At 47.9% G+C, this 20,141-nt stretch overlaps 1 protein-coding gene across 1 annotated transcript in view; it reads left to right on the forward strand.

Moving 5' to 3' along the window:
* Rs1 (Dead-box helicase Rs1) overlaps nucleotides 1-20,141 on the forward strand; it is a 45,782-nt gene that overhangs the window by 13,148 nt on the left and 12,493 nt on the right. Inside the window, exons 6-11 of the mRNA XM_077698067.1 lie at nucleotides 450-555; nucleotides 2,536-2,709; nucleotides 3,961-4,111; nucleotides 5,166-5,265; nucleotides 6,687-6,828; nucleotides 18,764-18,999. Coding sequence (XP_077554193.1) covers nucleotides 450-555; nucleotides 2,536-2,709; nucleotides 3,961-4,111; nucleotides 5,166-5,265; nucleotides 6,687-6,828; nucleotides 18,764-18,999 — 909 coding nt within the window. The remainder of the gene's footprint in view (nucleotides 1-449; nucleotides 556-2,535; nucleotides 2,710-3,960; nucleotides 4,112-5,165; nucleotides 5,266-6,686; nucleotides 6,829-18,763; nucleotides 19,000-20,141) is intronic.

Here is a 20,141-nt window from a genome sequence, read left to right on the forward strand (position 1 = left end):
AGTGAAGAAATGAATGCCTGTGAATGTGGGATTCATCGTTCTTTCTTGCTGCAGGTGTAGGCTTATATGTCAGGGAGTGGCAAAAGTGAAAATTATTTAAGTTGCCAGGCAACCACGTTCCATCGTGTCCATACTTTCTACACGTCCTCCTAGATGGCAGCGGCACCACACGGGCTAGGTCCACTTGCTTGCTTGACGCTCCTTCAGCTGTGGCCAGCTCACTTTGTTCATTGTTATTTGACACCAGCAAAAAGTGATAGTGAAAAGGGAGAGAAAATGGCAAACTAATTTTTTTGTTTGTAAATGAACAAAGCATCATTTGTTGTTGCCGAAAGGCTGAATGAGTCAGAAAGGTGTGTTCCTTCGATCAAAAGAGAAAGTTCTTTAGACTCTAGTGTCCCCTTAATAAGAGGGCCTGCATAACCCGTTGCTGAACCTCTGCGGTCCAGGCGCTGACAGCCATGAATTTTGTCCACCCGACGCCCATCCAAGCATCCACCATCCCCATGGCACTTCTGGGGAGGGACATCTATGCGTGCGCAGCCACTGGAACAGGTGAGGCCTCAATTTAACTGAAAGTACTCTCACTTATGCATACACTTCACCTGATTATGGGCCTGAAGGTGTGTGTTGCTCTGTGGCGTGCTTCTTCCCCTTTTGTTTGTAGCTTATGGTGACTCTGCAAACGCATGAACTCCTCCCATGCTCTGCATGCACTGCCTGCTCTATTTCCCTGCTTATCCTTTTCTTTTCTTTTTTTTGCCTTCTTTGAGGAGGGCACATGCTACTCGGGATTGAGGGAGCAAGCTTCTTGGTCCATATTGCTCCAAAGTCCAGCCTTGTTGCCTGTGTAAAAGTTGCTTAGGGCATTAAGTGTCTTCTCCGCTGCGTAGTCTTACTGGGTGTTTTAGAGCGGAGCTTTATTTGCCTCTCTCGTGGCTTTTCGGGGGTTTGTTGATGCTGCTGCTCCCCTCACTGATTATGGCGCTTGTTCCAAACAGCTCCTTCTCGCCCTGGGTTTCTCACAAAACCACCAGGTGGCACGGTAGTCTTGGCGCTGTCACTGATGCGCGTAGACTTGTGCCTGTTTTTCTCTCACCACTCTGCACCACTGCCGAAGTCTCCCCAGATAGAGCACACCGCCATGCCTTTTTGTTTGGAGTGGGGGGGGGGGGGGGTGTCTGAACGGGAATCTTCTGAAGATTGAGGGAATATGAATGGAAAATGCGTCACTCTACAGGAAGTTGTTGTTTCTTCCTTTGCACGAAGTGTCTCTCTCAATCGCCCAGTGGTGCTGTTCGCTGTAAAATAACCTCGTTCCATCATGAATGAACGATTGAATGGTCTGTACTTTCTGCCTGTCTGCTCACCTCGGGACGAGGTCACTGGCAGTCCTCCCTTCCTCCTCCTCCTCCTCCACCTCTTCCCCCGTCTGCCCCACCAGTCCTGCAATCTTTGCATTTGTACCGCGACCTTGCCCAAGTGTGGCACATTTTCCCTTTTCTATGCTGCCGCTAACCCATCCTTCCTGCTCGTCACGAGCGCACTGCAGGCCTGTATTATGCACATTGGTGCAACCAGATTTGAGCTGTATCGGCAATTGCCTTGTGCAGGAGGCTGCAGCTTTGACGTTATTTCCAACAAATCTGTACATGCTCATGAGATAGAAGCAGGGCAACCATCAGCTCAAAGCCGTTTATCCACATGGTTGTTGTATACATTGAAGTAACAAAAAGAAATGCCGCCAAACAGCTATGAAACACCCGAACAGGAACTTAGGCAATGGGTGCCAATCACAACAGTGCTTTACCCCCCTCCCCCCTTCTGCCCGCCGGCGATTTCTTACTGACAGATGTGCCCAAAGAGCATGTGAACGGGTGCTGGCAAAATTGCTGAAAAACATTCTCCCTGTGTCCAGACATCCGGGCCCAAAAGGAGTGTCATGCAAGCAGAAACGTCGTCGCTAACAGCGAAATGTTTTGCTGACCATGAATGTATGCTGGGTATGCTGGCACGATTACATGAGCCAAGGCAATAATGCATGGCGGCAATGAAAGACGACAAACATCGTGAGTGTGCCCACGGGTGACGAGCAAACAAAAATGCCCCAGGCGCTTTTGTCTCAATCCACTTTTGCAATGACGCCCGTGCAATCATTTCAAACGGCGTGGCTTGAACTCTGTCGTGCAGTTCAGAACACTGACAATTATGATGCTGTAACCATCATCAAAAGCTTCGCTTTACTTCGATTGCCACATGTGGGGGGGGGTCTGCCAATTTTGTTCCACTGGATCTGTGAAGCTTCATCTCTCCTCTGGCTTGACAGCGGCTAGAAAGACCTAATGTTCTGAAAAGCCTGCCATAAATTTACACAAATGCTTGCGCTTGTGTTTTTTTTTTTCTCATACAAGAAAAAATGTGGGGGCCCCTACGAAGTAGACATTAAATTAAATTTGTACCCGTTTTCGGTTCGCATGCTTGTTTCCGTGGGGTGGAGGCCCAGGGTGGATGACCCCTTCCTTTCCTGTCGTGCAGGCAAGACGGCGGCCTTCATGCTGCCCGTGCTGGAGCGGCTGCTGTTCCGCCCCAAGCAGGACCTGGTGACGAGGGTGCTGGTGATTGTGCCCACCCGTGAGCTGGCTGTGCAGGTCTACCAGGTCAGCCTGCAGCTGGCTCAGTTCACCAGCGTCATGATCACCCTGTCCGCAGGTGGGTGACGGTGGTCCCCCTCTCCCTCTCGCCCTTCCCCATCTCTCTCTCTGTCCCCTTCCCCTTCTTAAATCCTCTTGTCCTTTCCCAGTATCTCTATCCCCTCCTCTCGCCCACATATTCATCTCTCTCCACTCTCTATCTCTCCACACCTCCTCTATCCATGTCCCCATCTCTGTACCTTTCTCCCCCTCCCAGTCTCTCGCTACCTCTAAATCCCCTCCCCTCTTTTTGCCACTGTGACCACCTGTCTCTGTCCTTTCCCTTCTCCCTACCTCTCTTTCTCCCTCCCCCTCTCTAACTTCCCCTCCTCTTTTTCACCTCCCCATCTGTATTGTTCCTTCCCCTTCCCTCCTTTACCTCCCCCGCCCCCTCTGTCTTTCTCTTTCTCTTGGAGCCTTGTGCTCGGTTTAGTCACGGAAGGGGGAATTCAGTCGCAAGGACAAGTACTGCTCAAGGACAGGACAGTCTAGCTGGTTATGGTTGAGAAAGTGAAATAGGGGAAAAAGGGAGGAGAAGAGGTTGCTCTCAGCACTGAAAACTGTTTAGGCCATGACGGAGTCAGCCAAAATGTGTGAGCATTGACCTGGAGGGTTTGGAAATTCAGGAAAGGCAGGTTGGGTGAAAATAAATTGTGCGGGGAGAAGTTGGCTTGAGTTGATTGATTTTTTGGTAATTTTCTTTTGCTCTGAAGATCAGTGTGTCCAACTTTATCTTTAACTCATCAGTAGCAAATGCACAGAAAGAACCAAACTTTGCGAGAAAGTGGAGCTCACCTAAGCACCCGGTAGCAAAAAAGGTTTGGGCCAGGTTGCCCAGGAGTCCGTTTTTTGGGGACCGTCTGGCCACACTGGGGCTCTTCGGTTCACAGTCTCGGACTCACTGCGAACTCCCCGAGAAACAGTCCGGCATTCGATTTTCCCATGTATCTCTATGGCTTCGGGGAATCCTCGGACTACCCGCGGACTATGCATAGTGAGTCCGAGACTGCACATCGAAGAGCCCCACTGTCTTCATCCCATTTTCTGTCCCAGCTGAACATTTCAAATTATACTACCGTACTTCTTACCAGAACTAGGACTGAATGCTGGTGGTGCCATTTTGGAAGGCAGCCAAGCGAATGTTGTAACTGGTGACCACCTGTGATCCATCCGCACGCATCTTTGCAGCGGAGTTCTTCCCCAGTAGTGGTGTTGTCCCATTGTCCGTCTTGGGCCGCAATGGGGCAATTGTCTTGTCCAATGTGCGCAGGCGGGCTGGACCTGAAGATGCAGGAGGCTGCCCTGCGCAAGGTGCCGGACATCATCATTGCCACCCCGGGTCGTCTCATTGACCACCTGGAGAACACGCCGGGCTTCGACCTGCGCAACATCGAGGTGCTCATCCTCGACGAAGCTGACAAGTGAGCGTGGGGGGCATTCCTTCTGTCAATGGACACCGCTCATCAGTGCTGTGGCTTTTAAAGACCATAGTTTTTCTTGGGCTACCTAAACGCAGAAATTTTGGTTTGTCTGTGTCTGTCTGTCTGTCTGTGACTTGATTCAGCCACCTGACCAAAGGGATTGTTCAGCTGCACAGTAGTCTTATATACCCACCGTCAAATCTAAACGTCTAAGTCCGTTGTCAGTGTTCATACTAGTTAACATTGTTGAAAAGGAACAAGACATTACGCAAATGCAAGGCAGAAAATCGATACATAAGGGATATTTGCACTGTTCCTGAAATAAAACACTCATGGATGCTTGGTTTTTGCGATATCAAATGAAATGCTACAGAAAAATTCACTTTGTCGCCTGCTGCTGCATGTGGTACTATAGCTCCTGGTCCTAAATCTAACGGCAACAGCGATGAAAGTTTCCACTAGAGAGGTTCCACGTTCCAGGTAGGGCACTGTGGTTCTATAAACGTTTGAGTAGGGTGCCTCGATTCATGTGCGCCTCCGCCGTACGGCAGCGCTAGCATCAAGGCACCCGGCCTGGAGCAGTGGAACGCGGTAAATTTAAATTGAATTGAGTAAACCTCTTGTGTGCTTACCTTGGGAGGAGCGTGACAGGAGAGGAACAGCATGAAAGGTAAGCGGGAAAAAGAAGGGAGGCATTTGCTTGGCAAATGCCGACGAAAGGCTATCGTCTTTCGTCGACATTTGCTACGAAAGGAGCAGATACGCGGCCAATTTTTTTTAAAGCTGCCCCTCTCTCTCTAACTCATCCTGCTCCACATCGCACCCCTTTTCTGGAAATCATGTTAGGTGTTTTAACCAAAACATTGTTTTTTCAGATGTTAGCAGGCAGTTGTTTCAGGGGCCTCTACTACATGGGGTTTACAGGCCCAGATTAAGGGCTACACAGAATTTGGGTAGTGCCTTATGCTTTATTTTCTCACAGGAACTCCACATGTTTGCTCTTAATCTGTGCTTGGCCTCTCCTTCATTGTGTATTTCTCACCTATGGCGGCAGAATGCTGGACGAGACGTTTGCGTCCCAGATGAAGGAAATCATCAGGCAGTGTGCTCCGACCAGGCAGACCATGCTCTTCTCGGCTACCATGACAGAGGAGGTGGGTGCTTCTCTCGTGTAGTGCTCACCATTTCTTGTTGCAATTCTGTGGCAACATAGCCTTGTTCTTCATTAATTTTCCTAATTGTTATCTAAAGATGTGTTCCCACTTGTGAATCACAGATGTTAGGCGATGTTTGTGATATTGCTAAGCTACGAGACAGCTGTTGCTTTTTGTCGCTTTGTGACGGCGCAGCCGATCACAAAGCGACAAAGCGGTCACTTTGGTGTTTGAAATTGGTGTTCGAAACGGTTCCTTGCCACTGGTGCCGCCAAAGTTTATTGAGCTGTAAAAATAGTTCTAAACTATGCATGAAAAAACCGCTTTGATTATTGCACTCACCAGGGTTCAAAGTATTGGAAAATGCAAAGAGTACAGTTTTGTGACCAACACTGTTTTGTCTATTGTTCCACCAAAAATGGTTAATTATCCCTAATTATCTTGGGAACTAATTGACCAACTGAAAAAATAGTGGCATATTTGAAATCCGTGGAGAAAAAACAGCAGGCTGACAAGCTGCACAGAGCTTACTTGAAAGTTAAAAGAAATTGTTTTAGGACTAGTGTTCCCCTAAAAGTAAGAGTGCAGTGACTATCAGTCCTAGCAAAAAAACGTTTTTGAAACAATGCGTGCACCTAACATAAAGAAACGCGTGGAAGTAAACTCCAAACATGCTTTGTAATACTGTTTTCTTCACTTCACATCGAAAATATTAACAGCCCAGACCAAGACTTTAAGTCCGATCCCGGCCCGGGCCCATCGCATTGTATCTGCTACCGGCATGCTTTAAACGCTTCGGGCCCCTTGGCTTGGCCCGCGGGTCAGGGTTCGTGGCAGCCGGGGCCCGTGCAGTGCTCTAAATTCTGGTTGGTGTGATTTGGCACCAAACAACAACTACATGATATGCCAAAGTTGCTCCACGTACTTCACCTCTGCTTGGTCCCCCGTGTCGGTGCGGCCGGCTAAAGAAATGAAGCTCAGTTTGACTGCAGCACCACGGGGTGCGTGGGCAGGTGGTGGTTCCGGGCAGCGCCGCTTAGTTTTACAACTGAAGCTATTCTAGTAACATTTGTCCCACTCCTGTAATGGCCAAAAGGCCAACAGTATTCTGAAATAATAAAAAAAAAATCAAGAAATATGCTTCATGGATAAAAGAGTTAATTCAGGGCTGAAACAATGCAAAATATTTCTGTATTCAGGTAGAGGCATGGCTTCCCCATGATAAGTCTGATGCACAAGTTTGTTGATCCAGGGCTTTTGCTTGTATGGAACCCAAAGTGCTGAGGCTCGCTCGCAATGGTTCCTGCTTTGCTCTGCCCTGAATTCCCCCCAGGAATGTTTGCAGTGCTGAAAAAGTTTGCTAGGCCGGTGAGGAGCAGGGAGTGAGCCGAGGTTTTTCCGCCGTACTCTCGTGGCTGCAGGTGAAGGACCTGGCCGCTGTGTCGCTGCAGAAGCCCGTCAAGCTTTTCCTCAACAACAACACGGACGTGGCGCTCAACCTGCGCCAGGAGTTCATCCGCATCCGGCCGCAGAGGGAGGGGGACCGGGAGGCCATCCTCGCCGGTGAGTGGTGGCGGCGACTGCTCGGTCGTACATCGACTTTGTTGCTAGTTGATGCAAGGACCCATGCACAAACTCTGTGCATCGGCGAAAGGAACTTGAGGAAGCATTTCTGGGCATTGGGAATTCACCACCTACCAGTATACCAACACTTTCAGGCACAAATGCTGACGCTGGGAGACAAAATTGGGCTATAAAAATGCGAATAGCATATGTCAGTGAAGCCTGCTGGGTAGCAGGCCCTAATATTCCAGACCTACGTGCTCTTTGGAAGCTTTTCTTTGATTTTATTCCTTCATAATTGGCCTCACTCGTTACGCCCCTTTGCTTGTTAGGAGTGCCTTGTGTGCATGTAGTTCACCGATTGCTTCCATTGTCATATCTCATGCCTTTCGAATGTAAGTCCCTTTTCTTTTTCTTCCTTTGTCCTCCGTACAAAGGAGGAAATACTTCTCCTCGCGGGAAGTACAGTGGAACACCCAATTACGCATCCCACGGTTAAGTGATGACAGGGCAGAGAAAGCAGCATGGTCCCAGCTAACTCCCCATAGAAGCAATATTTCAAATACCCCAGTTATATCTGTACATATAGTTTTCCCTATGCTGGATAGCAAACTTCTGTAATAATGATAATAAAAAAAACTGTGGTTGATTCCTCTGTCAGGAATCAGTAAAACACGGAAGGGAAATGTGCAGCGAAATCTGCAGCTGAGCATGATTTGCAGGTTGGCTTCTGTCTTGTGGGTGTGCTAGGTGAGCGATGTCCTGCTGGCGGGCCGCTTTGGCAAACATGTTCTGGCGTCATTTCTGGGACGGATATGACATCAGTGAAGTCTTGGTGTATCCCGGCATAAAACACTTTTGAGTTAAAATACAAAACCCGAAAACGAACAAACCTAAGTATAACGTACTCTTTAGCACTAAAGGTTGCTTCCCCGCAAGCTGACACTGTGTGCAGGGGTGCACCCTTTACAGGCCGCTTGCTTCGTTGTACAGTAAAACCTCGTTATAACGAAGTTGAACGGGGGGTCGTAATGACTTCGTTATAACCAATAGTTCGTTATAGCCAATGACCATTTGTACCGACAATTTTCAAAAAAGAGAGGATGTACTCACCCCCGAAACTCACAACAGCGCGCCACGCGAAAAAAAAACGGCCGTCGCGCGGAGAAAATCGAGCGAAAAAATGAAGAGCAAGGAATCGCTACTTTATTTACGCCAAACGGCCCATCGACGCTCGATTGACAGCACGCGAGCTGGCGGCTTATTTAGCAGTGAAAAAGTCCGTGATGGACTTCTGCCGCGTCTTCTTTAAGCGAATGATGGCCTTCTCAGCTGCAGCCGCGATCTCGAGTTTGTCCTCGCCGTCATCGTGGGCGCCAAAGAAGCGGCGCAGCAGGTCTGCCGCATCCAGGGCTTGTGCGGACGTCGGTACGTCGGGTTCGCCACCACTGCACTCCGGGCCGTCGTCGACACATTCGTCGCTGTCGTCGTTAGGCGCCCCCGTCACTGAGCGCACAATTTCGGCCTCCGTAAGTTCCTCGGTCGTCACCGCGTCAGCATCGGCACTGACGTAGGTGCAGAATGTGTCGCAGTCGGGCACAACGCCGGCGTCAAGGAGAGCGTCCCATGACGCTAGGGCTTCGTCCCCCGCAGCCCCCTCAATGGCGGCAGCACCGAGATCCTCGCTGTTCTCGCCGCTGCTGACGCCAAAAGAGGCATGCCGGAAGCAGTTGGCGATCGTGCTTGCCGGTACAGACATCCAAGCAGCCTGCAGCATCTCGATCGCCATGTACAGGTCTATCTGGGTCTCGCGCTTCGTGCTCATATTGAACAGAATGCGGTCAATGACACGCTTGCGGTAGCCGGATTTGAAGCTCATGATAACCCCTTGGTCAAGGGGTTGCACAACCGCAGTGCAGTTTGGCGGCAAGAAGCACAGCTCGATGTTTTTTAGCACAACGGCAGTGTGGTGCGCCGAGCAGTTGTCCAGGACAAGGCAGATCTTTCGCTTCTGTCTGCCCAGCCTTTCGTCCCACTCCCGCAGCCATTGCGCGAAAACGTCTCGTGTCATCCAAGCCTTGTGGTTGGACACATAACTCACTTGTAGCTTCCGCTTACCTTTAAAGCATCGCGGTGATGCACTTTTGCCGACGACGAGGGCCGGCACCTTTTCAGTCCCATCCATGTTCGCACAGAGCAACACGGTCACGCGGACCTTGCTCTGTTTGCCGCCCTGGCAGCGTTCCCCTTTGAGGGCCAAGGTTTTTTGCGGCAGCATCTGATAAAACAGGGCGGTCTCGTCCGCGTTGAACAAGTCCTTGGGACTGTCCTCCAGCAACTGCCCAACGTTCGTTTCCACCCACAGCAGTGCAGCTTCGCGGTCGACGGACATCGCTTCCCGGCAGACGGCCCTGCCGACGATGTCGTGGCGCTCCTTAACTCTTTCACGACGGCGCCATAGGCGATCGGAAGCCGGCGTCCGATGATTTTAAATCTCCCGCAAAATCTGAAACCCGCGCTCCACAGACAACTATCGCCATCTGGTGTGTTCATTGGCAACTTCTATTTCAATTTCGGTTTCGTTTGTTTGTGTGTCTCGTGTGGTGGCGGCGTAGCAAGAGAAATTTGAACCAAAGGGGGAGGGGAGGAGGAGGAAAAATGGCATGGGGTTCGCGCCGCGCTCCGCACAGTCGGACTGCTGTAGCAAGCACTTCGGCAGCTCCTGCTGTCGATTTTTCTGATTCCATCAACAGTGAGGGATCAAGCAATGATGTGGGATCTTCAGATTTCAGTTAGGAAGACGAAGCTCCGGTTCAGGTGCCTCGCACTTCAACAAGCGCTGGCAGGTAATTTCGTTGTGACTCCACGCTGTATTTATAAACAAAACGTGCTTCTTATCTGACGACTGCGGTTTTGATTTTGTGTTTAGGGTCTCGAGAACGTACGGCCGGGATATATTGCCAAATGCACCGCGCCGTATCGCGCTATCACCTTCAAGATAACCTTGCGCTCGTGTCAGATTAGCGCTGCAGGGTTCAGGTGCGAGGCTTGTCGAGAGCGCTGGATTTTTTTTTCTTGTTTTTTACCACTGAACTGATAAGGATTTCGTGCGAAGACACAAAAGAGTATACAGTAATTACCTGATTCTAACGCGCACCCAATTTTCCTGACAAAAAACCGAAAAAACTTGCACCTCCGATTGTAACGCGCACGGAACTGTGTGAGTAAGAAAAACGAATGCGATAGAAACGGGTGATTTATTTCCCGAAGTAATCTCACTCATCTCACTCCTCATCGCTCTCCGCTGACCACAACATCTCGTCCTCGGTGCCGTCAAGCCCGTTGGCGATGCCACACTTCTGAACGAACGTGCAACCATGGTCGATGGGATCGTGGCCCACGCCTCACACGCCCATCCCGCGAGCTTCTCCAGAGGCGCACGCTTCAGCCGAGCGCTCGTTTTGAACACGTGAGCGCCCCTGCTGCCATTGTTGTTATCAAGCGCGCAAGTGGAACGATTTGACTATTTGTGTGAACGCCGATAGAAAAGCCTAGGCGCCTATGCTTCCTGCGTGCGAAAAATCGTTGCTAAAAGCTTCAGCGCCATCTTGAAATGGCGATGGTGATGGGTGGGACGAAATTTTCGCTGTTTCGGTTTCGGTTTCGTATCCGATTCTAACGCGCATGTGATTTTTCGACCTATTTTTCCGGAAAAAAAGTGCGCGTTAGAATCAGGTAAGTACGGTACTTGGATGCACATTTTACAAAGACTCACTCACCCTTGAGTGCCCTCGCGGCGTGGCACAGCCGTCAGTTGCGCTAGGTTGACGGGCCCTCAAAAATCCAAAACTTGGTTTACACTGTTGATTTATATATTGAATCATAGCCAAGGAACGTAGGAACAATTTGTATATCTTAAAATACCTGAAATAATTTTTAGTCTCGGTAAAAGTGCCGATTTGTGTTTTTCGTATACTTTTCTTGGGGGCTTTTTTCTGATTACTTGACAAATAAACTGTAAGTAATTGTACCTTTAACAAAACTGCTGCTTTGTGTTTGGAAGAGCAATCTATAAGCTACAATTTTATGCATAACAAGGCTACGTGTGTCCAGTAGCTCAAGAGAAAAAAAAACATTTTGTGGAAGCACTTAAAATCGGCCGTTTTTCCGCCGTAACGAAAGAGTTAAGGGGGGATGCGGCTTTCAACTTCGGAAAAATGACCAAAACATCGTTTTTTTGAAACCCACATATTCGGCTTCTATGTTTCCTATTCTATGCGTCTGCAAAGTTTTTAGGCTAAAAAGCGTCGCAAAGTGGCATAAAAAAATACTTTTGTCAGGCGCGGTGACAAACTATCAGCGCAAAAGGGCGAAAAAACGGCAATTTTCGGAGCGCTCTATCTCCGCAACGGTGCCACCGGGCGCGGCCATTTTGATATGGTTAGATCGGCTGAGCGATCGTCTTTCCGGTTCCGCTCGTCTCTTTTATCTTCGTTCATTCACAAACGCACAAACGGCAGAAAAGAAACGACGCACAAACGAAGCTAGAAATAGATTTTGAAGCGCTATTGGTCCTCCGGTCGGGGCGCAGAACAACGACCCTCCTGATTGGATGTCACGGGCGCAACGCAAGATGGCGGCCGCCTGAGCTGCGTAGCGAGCGGTTCGAGTTCATTTTTGCCGCTTCGCTCGGCCGAGTTTCTGTTCAATCTATGGTATTCAACACGGACGTTATCGCGGTGGGAATGCTGGAGATAACGAGCCAGATTACGGGAAGTTGTGTGGCTCGAAAGGAGGAGGTCATCGAACGCTTCGTGGTGCGCGTGACTCTACCATCGCCAGACCCCGGAGGGTGACGCGATGTGCGCGCTTGCGATAGTGGTTCGTGAAGTGAACTTTTAGTCGGGTTTGCGATGTTTACACGCTTAGTTATTGCTGTGTTTTGACTGTGGGCTCGCTAGCCTTGAGAAAGAAACGATCGACGCGTCAAACGCTGCGGCGCGCACGGCATAGCCGACGCGCATTGGAGCAGCACATGACTGGGCAACCGGTTACGATTGAACGCCAGTAGTTGTAATTAATGCCTGCGACGTTAGATTTAATCGTAAAAGCGACCTGACCAGCCATATCAGGTATAATCAAAGTTCGATATGTCGCGGTAAGCGTGCGCTGCAATGCGCGCGAGCCATGTCGCCTTTCTTGAGCAACGTTTCCCGTGCACTTGTAATTTTCATGCAAACAGGTTTGAGTTAGTAATATAGGAATAAAAATATGTTCTCTGTATTAAAAATGTACGTTACTGTCGCAGCATTTAACAGTGATTTTTTAGTGAAATTATTGATACCATTGCTTAGGGCATACTGGCTTTGCTGCGAGAAATATTGGATGCCAATTGAATGTCAAAAGTAGTAAAAAAATATGCTCTTGCATTGAAGTTGGGAGTTATGCAGAATACTCTACGAAGCTTCAAAGTAGCTCATTTTCATCCTTGTGGTATGCAAACTTTTGGCAATGAACACCTGCACGTATGAGTACTAAGTTGCTGTGCCAGGCAAGATGATAAAACATAAAAAAAAATCCAAAAATGTCCAAATTTAAGTAACAGAAATGCTTAACTTGTTGCCATGGTGACAACACTGCAAAAGGAGGCTGTTCAGTGTGATACAGCCAACCAGCTAACCTACTTTGCATTGAAAGCCCATTGAAACCCATCTCCCCCTTCGTTTGGTCTGCAAAGTGGGGTATGCACTCTTCACAGAGGAGCTGAAAATGATGTTTCTGGAAAGAGAAAGGCTGTAAAAGGCACTCCAATTTCAAGGAAAGGCATTCCAGAAGCCCCATGTTCAAAAGGACATGAAAGGCTACAACCGTGACGACTTTTGATAAGTGAAACCTATGTTGCAACTTCGGAAGCCGTTTTCTCAAAACAGTTTTTTTTGCCACCTGTGTCGCTTGTACCAGGGATTTCTTTGTGACCGCTGGGTCTATTTTGATTCCGTTTCTTGCATTACATTCCTTGATGAACAGTTCAGGTCGTGACACTCTTGGTTTTCCAGATTTGTTTTTTGTGATATTTTTATTCAAATAATCGTTCACAGTCAACATGCCTATTGCACATTAACCTCTAAAAAAATGAAAACTAAAAAACATTGTGTTGTAAAAAAAAAATTCCAAAACTGTCACGACCTCGTCCATTCATTTGGGAATGCAAAGCACTTCGAACAAGTTTTCTATCATGTTTTATAAGCCGCTCAAGCTCGGTACAAGCGGAACAGAAAGAAAATTTAATACATAAAAAAGTTTTCAAAATATTAGTTTGAAATTTTTATGGTGTTATCACAGAAGCATTTCCAGTTGCTTTTCCAGTGGATTTTCATCAAAATCCACAAAGAAATAAAAAAGTTGATTTTGAAAGCCACGTCCCCCCTTAAAGCGCTGCAGCCAGCCCGCACTCGCCACAAAGTCGTCGTGCCCCATGATGCACGCAAAGTCCCTCCCTTTCCGCTGCAACAGTGCCCCACTCACTGGAATGCCGCTTGCTCTTGCGTCCAAAAACCACTTGAAGACCGCCTTCTCAACGGCTTCGAAGGCGGGGGCGCGCAGCTTCTTCCTGTCGCCTTTTACGCCACGTGCGACAGCACCGGCGACAGCTGCTTTGCTACTTAAAATCGTCGATAGCGTGCTCAACGCTATGCCGAAATCTTCGGCTACTTTTTTTTTCTTTACGCCGGACTCTACGGCTTTCAGCATAGCCGCCTTCTGTTCTATCGATATCGTCTTGCGCTTTCTTTTTGCGTCGTCCATCTCTTTTCTGGCGGCGGGAGCTCGAACGACCAAACAGAAAGAATAGCTGAGCGGCAACTCGACGGTCGACGCGCACGCAGAAAAGCAGCAACAAAGCCACAAAGCCGCGCAGCAGAAGAAGAGAAGAGTGGGGTGCGGGCGAGGCCACGAGAAAGGGATTTTCTCCGTGCCGGGGGTGCCGGAAGAGGCGCACCCTCGCGTGTGTTGCCAGGCGCTTGCAGCGCGCTGTAGTTGGCGGCCCTGCGAGCGCGAGTTTTGAATCACCGCATCCGTGATGCGACGTAACCGGTCGCGCGCTATAAGAAATTGACCTGGCAGGTAGCGAAATAGTCCGTAGACATTCGTTGTGAAAAAAAAAAAGGTTTGTTATACCCATTGCGAGGAAATTTTAGCTTCGTTAAAACGAGGTTTTTAATACATGGGTATCTATGGGAATTTCAAGGGGAACTATGATTGCTTCGTTATATCCCGCTTCGTTATAACGAGGTTTAACTGTACTGGCGTCATTTCCGTGCCGGATATGACGTCAGTGAAGTCTTGGTATATCCGGGAATAAAATACTTTCGTGTTAAAAAATGGTTATGCGACAGCTCTAGCGCCTCATACTGCCCATGGTGGTCGGGAAGCTGGCACCCTCTGCACTGTTCATGTTGCTGTCCCCGCAATCTTGCTTCATGTTTCTCTTTCTCAAACAGCGTACTATCTTCTCACTGCTCTATCCGCTGCACAGCCTCACCACTCCCTCGTTTCTTTCCCACCTCAGTCTCTGTGATTCATATCTCCTGAAGTTTGCCACGTAACTCAGCTGTTTCTTTTAATGTGTAGCATTCTGTGTCGAGTACCCCCTTAGCCAGGAGTGCATAACGCCCTGCATTTCCACAAAAATGGAGATTTTGTGAAAGTTCCGAATGTAATCGTTAGAATAGCGTAATTGGAGATAATTGGTCGAACGAAATCTTGAAAAACTAGAAAATAACAGAAAATGTCAAAACGTATACGCATGGCATTTCCACAATAATGTAGGTTTCGCGAAAGCTTCACCTGTAATTGTTATAATTGCATAAATGGACATAATTGGTTGCATGAAATTTTGAAAAACTAAAAAAAAATACAAAATAATTATGGAAAATGGCGAACTGTGTAACTCCATGCATTTCCGCAATATTGCAGATTTCGCGGAAGTTCCAAATGTAATCGTTAGAATAGTGTTGTAAATGGAGACAGGCGGCGTAAGAATGCTACGCATTACTAGGTAATTCTCTGAATTTCTGCAGAATTTTTTCGTTTTTGCAGCTTTCTTTCCATCACCGCTTCATGTTGTTATTTTCACTTACTCTGCCAGCTGGTTCACTTCTCGGTGGCTGGGCTTATCTTGGGCAATTCTCTGATGGCAGCCATCTGCACTTGCCTTTTTGGTTGGTTCACGACCTCTGAAAAGTAATTAAGACTCTTTTTTTTTTTTTTTTTTTGCTGCTCGTCATGCTTGAAATCGAATGCCACTGATGCGTAGTGCTAGAATAAAAATAACTGAAGAGTCCGCTCTTGCATCTGCAGGCACTTCTGTCATTTTTGGCAATAACGGACATTTGTTTCCTTTCTATGGTACAAATCGCTTGCTTGATACGCTCAGGCCTGTCACCTGGAGCGTTAGCGCAGAATGGCCTTAGAGTGCATGAAGCGGGGGAGTAATATTTTTAACAGTGGAGCTTTTGTACAAGCTTTAAGTTAGGTGTTGCAGGGAGAATATACCAAGATGTGGAGCGCTCGTGAGCGCGCGCCTCGCGGCAACCGCCGAGTCCCCGGCTTGCGCAGTGGCTTCAGAAAAGAAAAACCCAACTCTAGCACTGTTGTCAAGCGCTACCGCGCATGTAATGCTTGGCATGAGGAATACTACGATATCGATGTATATGACAGTGGCTACTACTAGCACTGTGCAAAGCAGCGACGGAACATGTAAATGAGTGATTTCAAACCCGTATAAATGCGTGGGAATGTGCCCTTCAGTGCTCACGTATAAAGAAATCCTGCAGCTTCGCTATGGTTCAAGCCTTGCGAGACTGAGTGCAAGCTTTGCCAGTTGAGCTGGTGGAAGTGTACAATGCTGAGGATGACTTTGCATCCACCACTCGCCACGTAGAAGACGACGACCTCTTCAGCACATAGACGACGATTACTAGCACTGCAACTATGCAAATAAACAACGGTACTGAAGTCTAACTATGTGTCCGGCAATGCTCACCTACAATAACTTCGCCATTCAAGTCTTGCGCGCGAGTGGAAACTTCCCTGAATTTTTTTCAGGAATTTGAAGTTTAGGTTAGGCGATCACAAATTATGCGAGGCGCAATTTAAGTAAGTGTTCGTGAACTATGTGGGGATGCAAGTTGTGGAGTAATAATGGTAGCTTAAATGAGTTCTCAGCGAACATGTGCCATCACATGTGTTTAAGGGGGGACGCGGCTTTCAACTTCAGAAAAATGACCAAAACATCGTTTTTTTGAAATCCACATATTCGGCTTCTATGTTTCCTAATCTGTATGTCTGCGAAGTTTTTCCGCTGAAAAGCGTCGCAAAGTGGCATAAAAAAATAGTTTTGCCAGGCGCGGTGACAAACTATCAGCGCAAAAGGGCGAAAAAACGGCGATTTTCGGAGCGCTGTATCTCCGCAACGGTGCCATCGGGCGCGGCCATTTTGATATGGTTAGATCGGCCGAGCGTTCATCTTTCCGGTTCCCCGCGTCTCTTTTATCTTCGTTCATTCACAAACGCATGAACAGCAGAAAAGAAATGACGCACAAACGAAACTAGAAATAGATGCTGAAGCGCTATTCGTCCTCCGGTCGGGCCGCGGCAAGAGGGCCCTCCTGATTGGGTGTCGCGGCGCAATGCAAGATGGCGGCCGCCAGAACTGCGTAGCGTGCGGTTTGAGTTCATTTTCGGTGCTTCGCTCGGCCAAGTTTCTATTCAATCGGTGGTATTCAGCACGGACGTTATCGCGATAGGAATGCCTGAGATCACGAGCCAGATTAGGGGAAGTTGTGTGGCTCGAAAGGCGGAGGTCATCGAACGCTTCGTGGGGCGCGTGACTCTGCCGTCGCCAGACCCCGGAGGGTGACGCGGTGTGCGCGCTTGCGATAGCGGTTCGTGAAGTGAACTTTTAGTCGAATTTGCGATGTTTACACGCTTAGTTATTGCTGTGATTTGATTGTGGGCTCGCTAGCCTTGGGAAAGAAACAGTCGACGCGTCAAACGCTGCGGCGCGCACGGCATAGCCGACGCGCATTGCAGCATCACATGTCTGCGCAACCGGTTACAATTGAACGCCAGTAGTTGTAATTAATGCCTGCGACGTTAGATTTAATCTTAAAAGCGACCTGACAAGCCATATCAGGGATAATCAAAGTACGATATGTCGCGGTAAGCGTGCGCTGCGATGCGCGCGAGCCATATCGCCTTTCTTGCGCAACGTTTCCCGTGCGCTTCTAATAATCATGCAAACAGGTTTGATTTAGGAATATAGGAATAAAAATATGTTCTCTGCGTTAAAAATTTACCTTACTGTCGCAGTATTTAATAGTGATTTTTGTAGGGAAATGATTGGCACCAATGCATATAATCATGGCTTAGGGCATACTGACTGTGCTGCGAGAAATGTTGGATGCTGTCAAAAGTAGTGAAAAAAAACCCCTTCCATCAAAGTTAGAGTTATGCACAGTATTATACCAAGCTTCAAAGTAGTTCGTTTGCACCCTTATGGTATGCAAACTTTTGGCAATGAACACCTATGAGTACTGAATTGCTGCGCCAGGCAAAGTAATAAAACATAAAAGAAGCCAGAAATTTTCAAATTTAAGTAAAAAAAAACGCTTCACTTGTTGCCATGGGGACAACACTGCAAAGGGAAGTTGTCCAGTGCGATACTGCCAACCAGCTAACCTACTTTGCATCGAAAGCCCATTGAAAGCTATCTCCCCTCCGTTTTGTCTGCTAACTGGGCTATGTACTGTTCACAGAGGAGCTGAAAATGATGTTTTGTGGAAAGAGAAAGGCTGTAAAAGGCACTCCAATTTCAAGGCAAGGCCTTCCAGAAGCCCCATGTTCAAAAGGACATGAAAGGCTACAACCGTGACAACTTTTGATAAGTGAAACCTATGTTGCAACTTCGGAAGCCGTTTTCTCAAAACAGTTTTTTTTGCCACCTGTGACGCTTGTACCAGGGATTTTTTTGTGACCGCTGGGGCTATTTTGATTTCGTTTCTTGCATTACATTCCTCGATGAACTGTTCAGGTCGTGACACTTTTGGTTTTCCAGATTTATTTTTTGTGATTTTTTTATTCAAATAATCGTTCACAGTTGACATGTCTGTTGCAGAGTAACCTCTAGAAAAATGAAAACTAAAAAACATTGTGTTGTAAAAAAAAAATTCTAAAACTGTCACGACCTCGTCCATTCATTTGGGAATGCAAAGCACTTCGAACAAGTTTTCTATCGTGTTTTATAAGCCGCTCAAGCTCGGTACAAGCGGAACAGAAAGAAAATTTCATACATTAAAAAGTTATCAAAATATTAACTTCAAATTTTTATGGTGTTATCACAGAAGCATTTCCAGTTGCTGTGCCAATTTTCATCAAAATCCACAAAGAAATAAAAAAGTTGATTTTGAAAGCCACGTCCCCCCTTAAGTGGTATTTACTTGTACCCTGCTATACGACGTTTTCGCACTGTCCCAAGAAAGTCGTATAAACAGAGTGTGTAACAGGATAAGGATTTGTGTCGTACACTGACCTCTTCTCCTTTTAGTGAACACCTCTGTAATGCAGGATGCAAAACTCTTCAGGCCCAAGGCCAATGCAAGAATGGAGGGATCAGCTTTACGGTGCCCATTCCTCCCTCTATCCTCGAGTTGTTTACCTGTATGCATGCGTATCTGTAAACTGTAACTGTATCTGTAACTGTAAACTCTAAAGACGTGTCAACAGTCTTGTATCAGCAGCCTGATGAGGTGCTGTCCTTGTAAGAGGTGGCGAAATCCTTGAGAACGGACAGCGAATGACGCACAGTGTGTGTGCACTTGGTGCCTCGAAGGAGGGTCTACGAAGTCGTGCGACCCCTTCCTTATTGTTCTTCCAGCGCTGGTGCTGCGCACGTTCCACGACCACACCATCGTCTTCGTCCAGACCAAGAAGCTGGCCCACCGGCTGCGTGTGCTCCTGGGCCTGCTGGGTGCCCGGGTGGACGAGCTGCACGGGAACCTGAACCAGGCCCAGCGGCTGGAGGCCCTGCATCGCTTCAAGGAGATGGAGGTCGACGTCCTGGTCACCACCGACCTGGTCGCTCGAGGGCTTGACATCAAGGACGTCAAGACGGTGGGTCATTACACTCCCCTGGTCGCTCTCTGCCTCCTGTGCTCGCCAGATTGAGTCCTAGATTGAGGCACAATGCCTGTGTGCCAATGTGATTTTCATGCATCGAGCTCTGCAAATACAACGCTGTTGGTCAGGACAAGGAGCGATCAAAGGCCTTTGTGGAAATGACAGGTCTGGTGTCGCAGACTGCTTCCAAAGCACTTTGGAAGCACCCAAGAACTTCCGAATGAGATAACCATGTACATTTTCATTTAAACCTAGAACAGAGTGGTTTTGGGAACGGTTTCACGATGTTACGATTACGATTGCACCTGCGGGAAAAAGTAGCTGAAAGCAGTCAGGATTTCCCAAAGTGTAGCAAACATTCATTTTTGACATCCAGCCAAATTTTGCTCGGCAGCCCGGAACTTCAAGCACAGCACTGCTCATGGGCATCTGTCTCTGATGTCATCCTTATGGCACAGTAGGTGCTGGCCAGGACAGCTGAGGTACATGTTTCAATGTGGGGAAGTTTTAGGGGACACACACCCTCATCCCTCCAACACGCTCTGTTCTTGCTGCATACCAGGTAGCTTTTTGTTCCCCCTGGAATTGTGCTTCACATTTCTGCACTGATTTATCTCAAAGCCAATTAGCCTAGTAATTTACAGTGCTAACAACTGTAAGTGACCTTCCCAGATTATTCAAAACCATGCGACTCTGTGAATATGCTAGCAATTAAGAAAGCTCTGAGAAACTGCTAAAGTTACAAGGGAGTAAATATTTGGCCCCCAGCATTGAAAACTCATTGGTTTCAATGCTGGGATTGGTTTTAAATGTACGATTGCTACCTGAAAACTGGCCAAAAACACATAATAGTAGCACACCAACAGTCCTCAGTGAGCCTGGGACTGATTGTTAATTTGTAGGGGCAAGTGGCGGATCAAAAAGAGAGGTTGGGGGAAGGGGTTTTGGAGGTTGACCTCCCTCCCTCCCTTTGTAGGCTCACTTGAAATTAGTGCTACTAAGGCTACATGGCATGCTATGCCCACTTTCCTAGCCGTGCTGCAATGTGTCTCCTTCCACCAAGAGGTCACTCTGGATCAGCCTCTGCATGAAGTGTTGTTCTGTTTGCACAGAGATGATTCCAAGCTCACTCCTGC

This window comes from Haemaphysalis longicornis, unplaced genomic scaffold, assembly GCF_048455015.1.
Source record: "Haemaphysalis longicornis isolate Haplotype H1 unplaced genomic scaffold, Haemaphysalis longicornis Haplotype H1 scaffold_2, whole genome shotgun sequence".
NCBI classification, from domain to species: Eukaryota; Metazoa; Arthropoda; class Arachnida; order Ixodida; family Ixodidae; genus Haemaphysalis; species Haemaphysalis longicornis.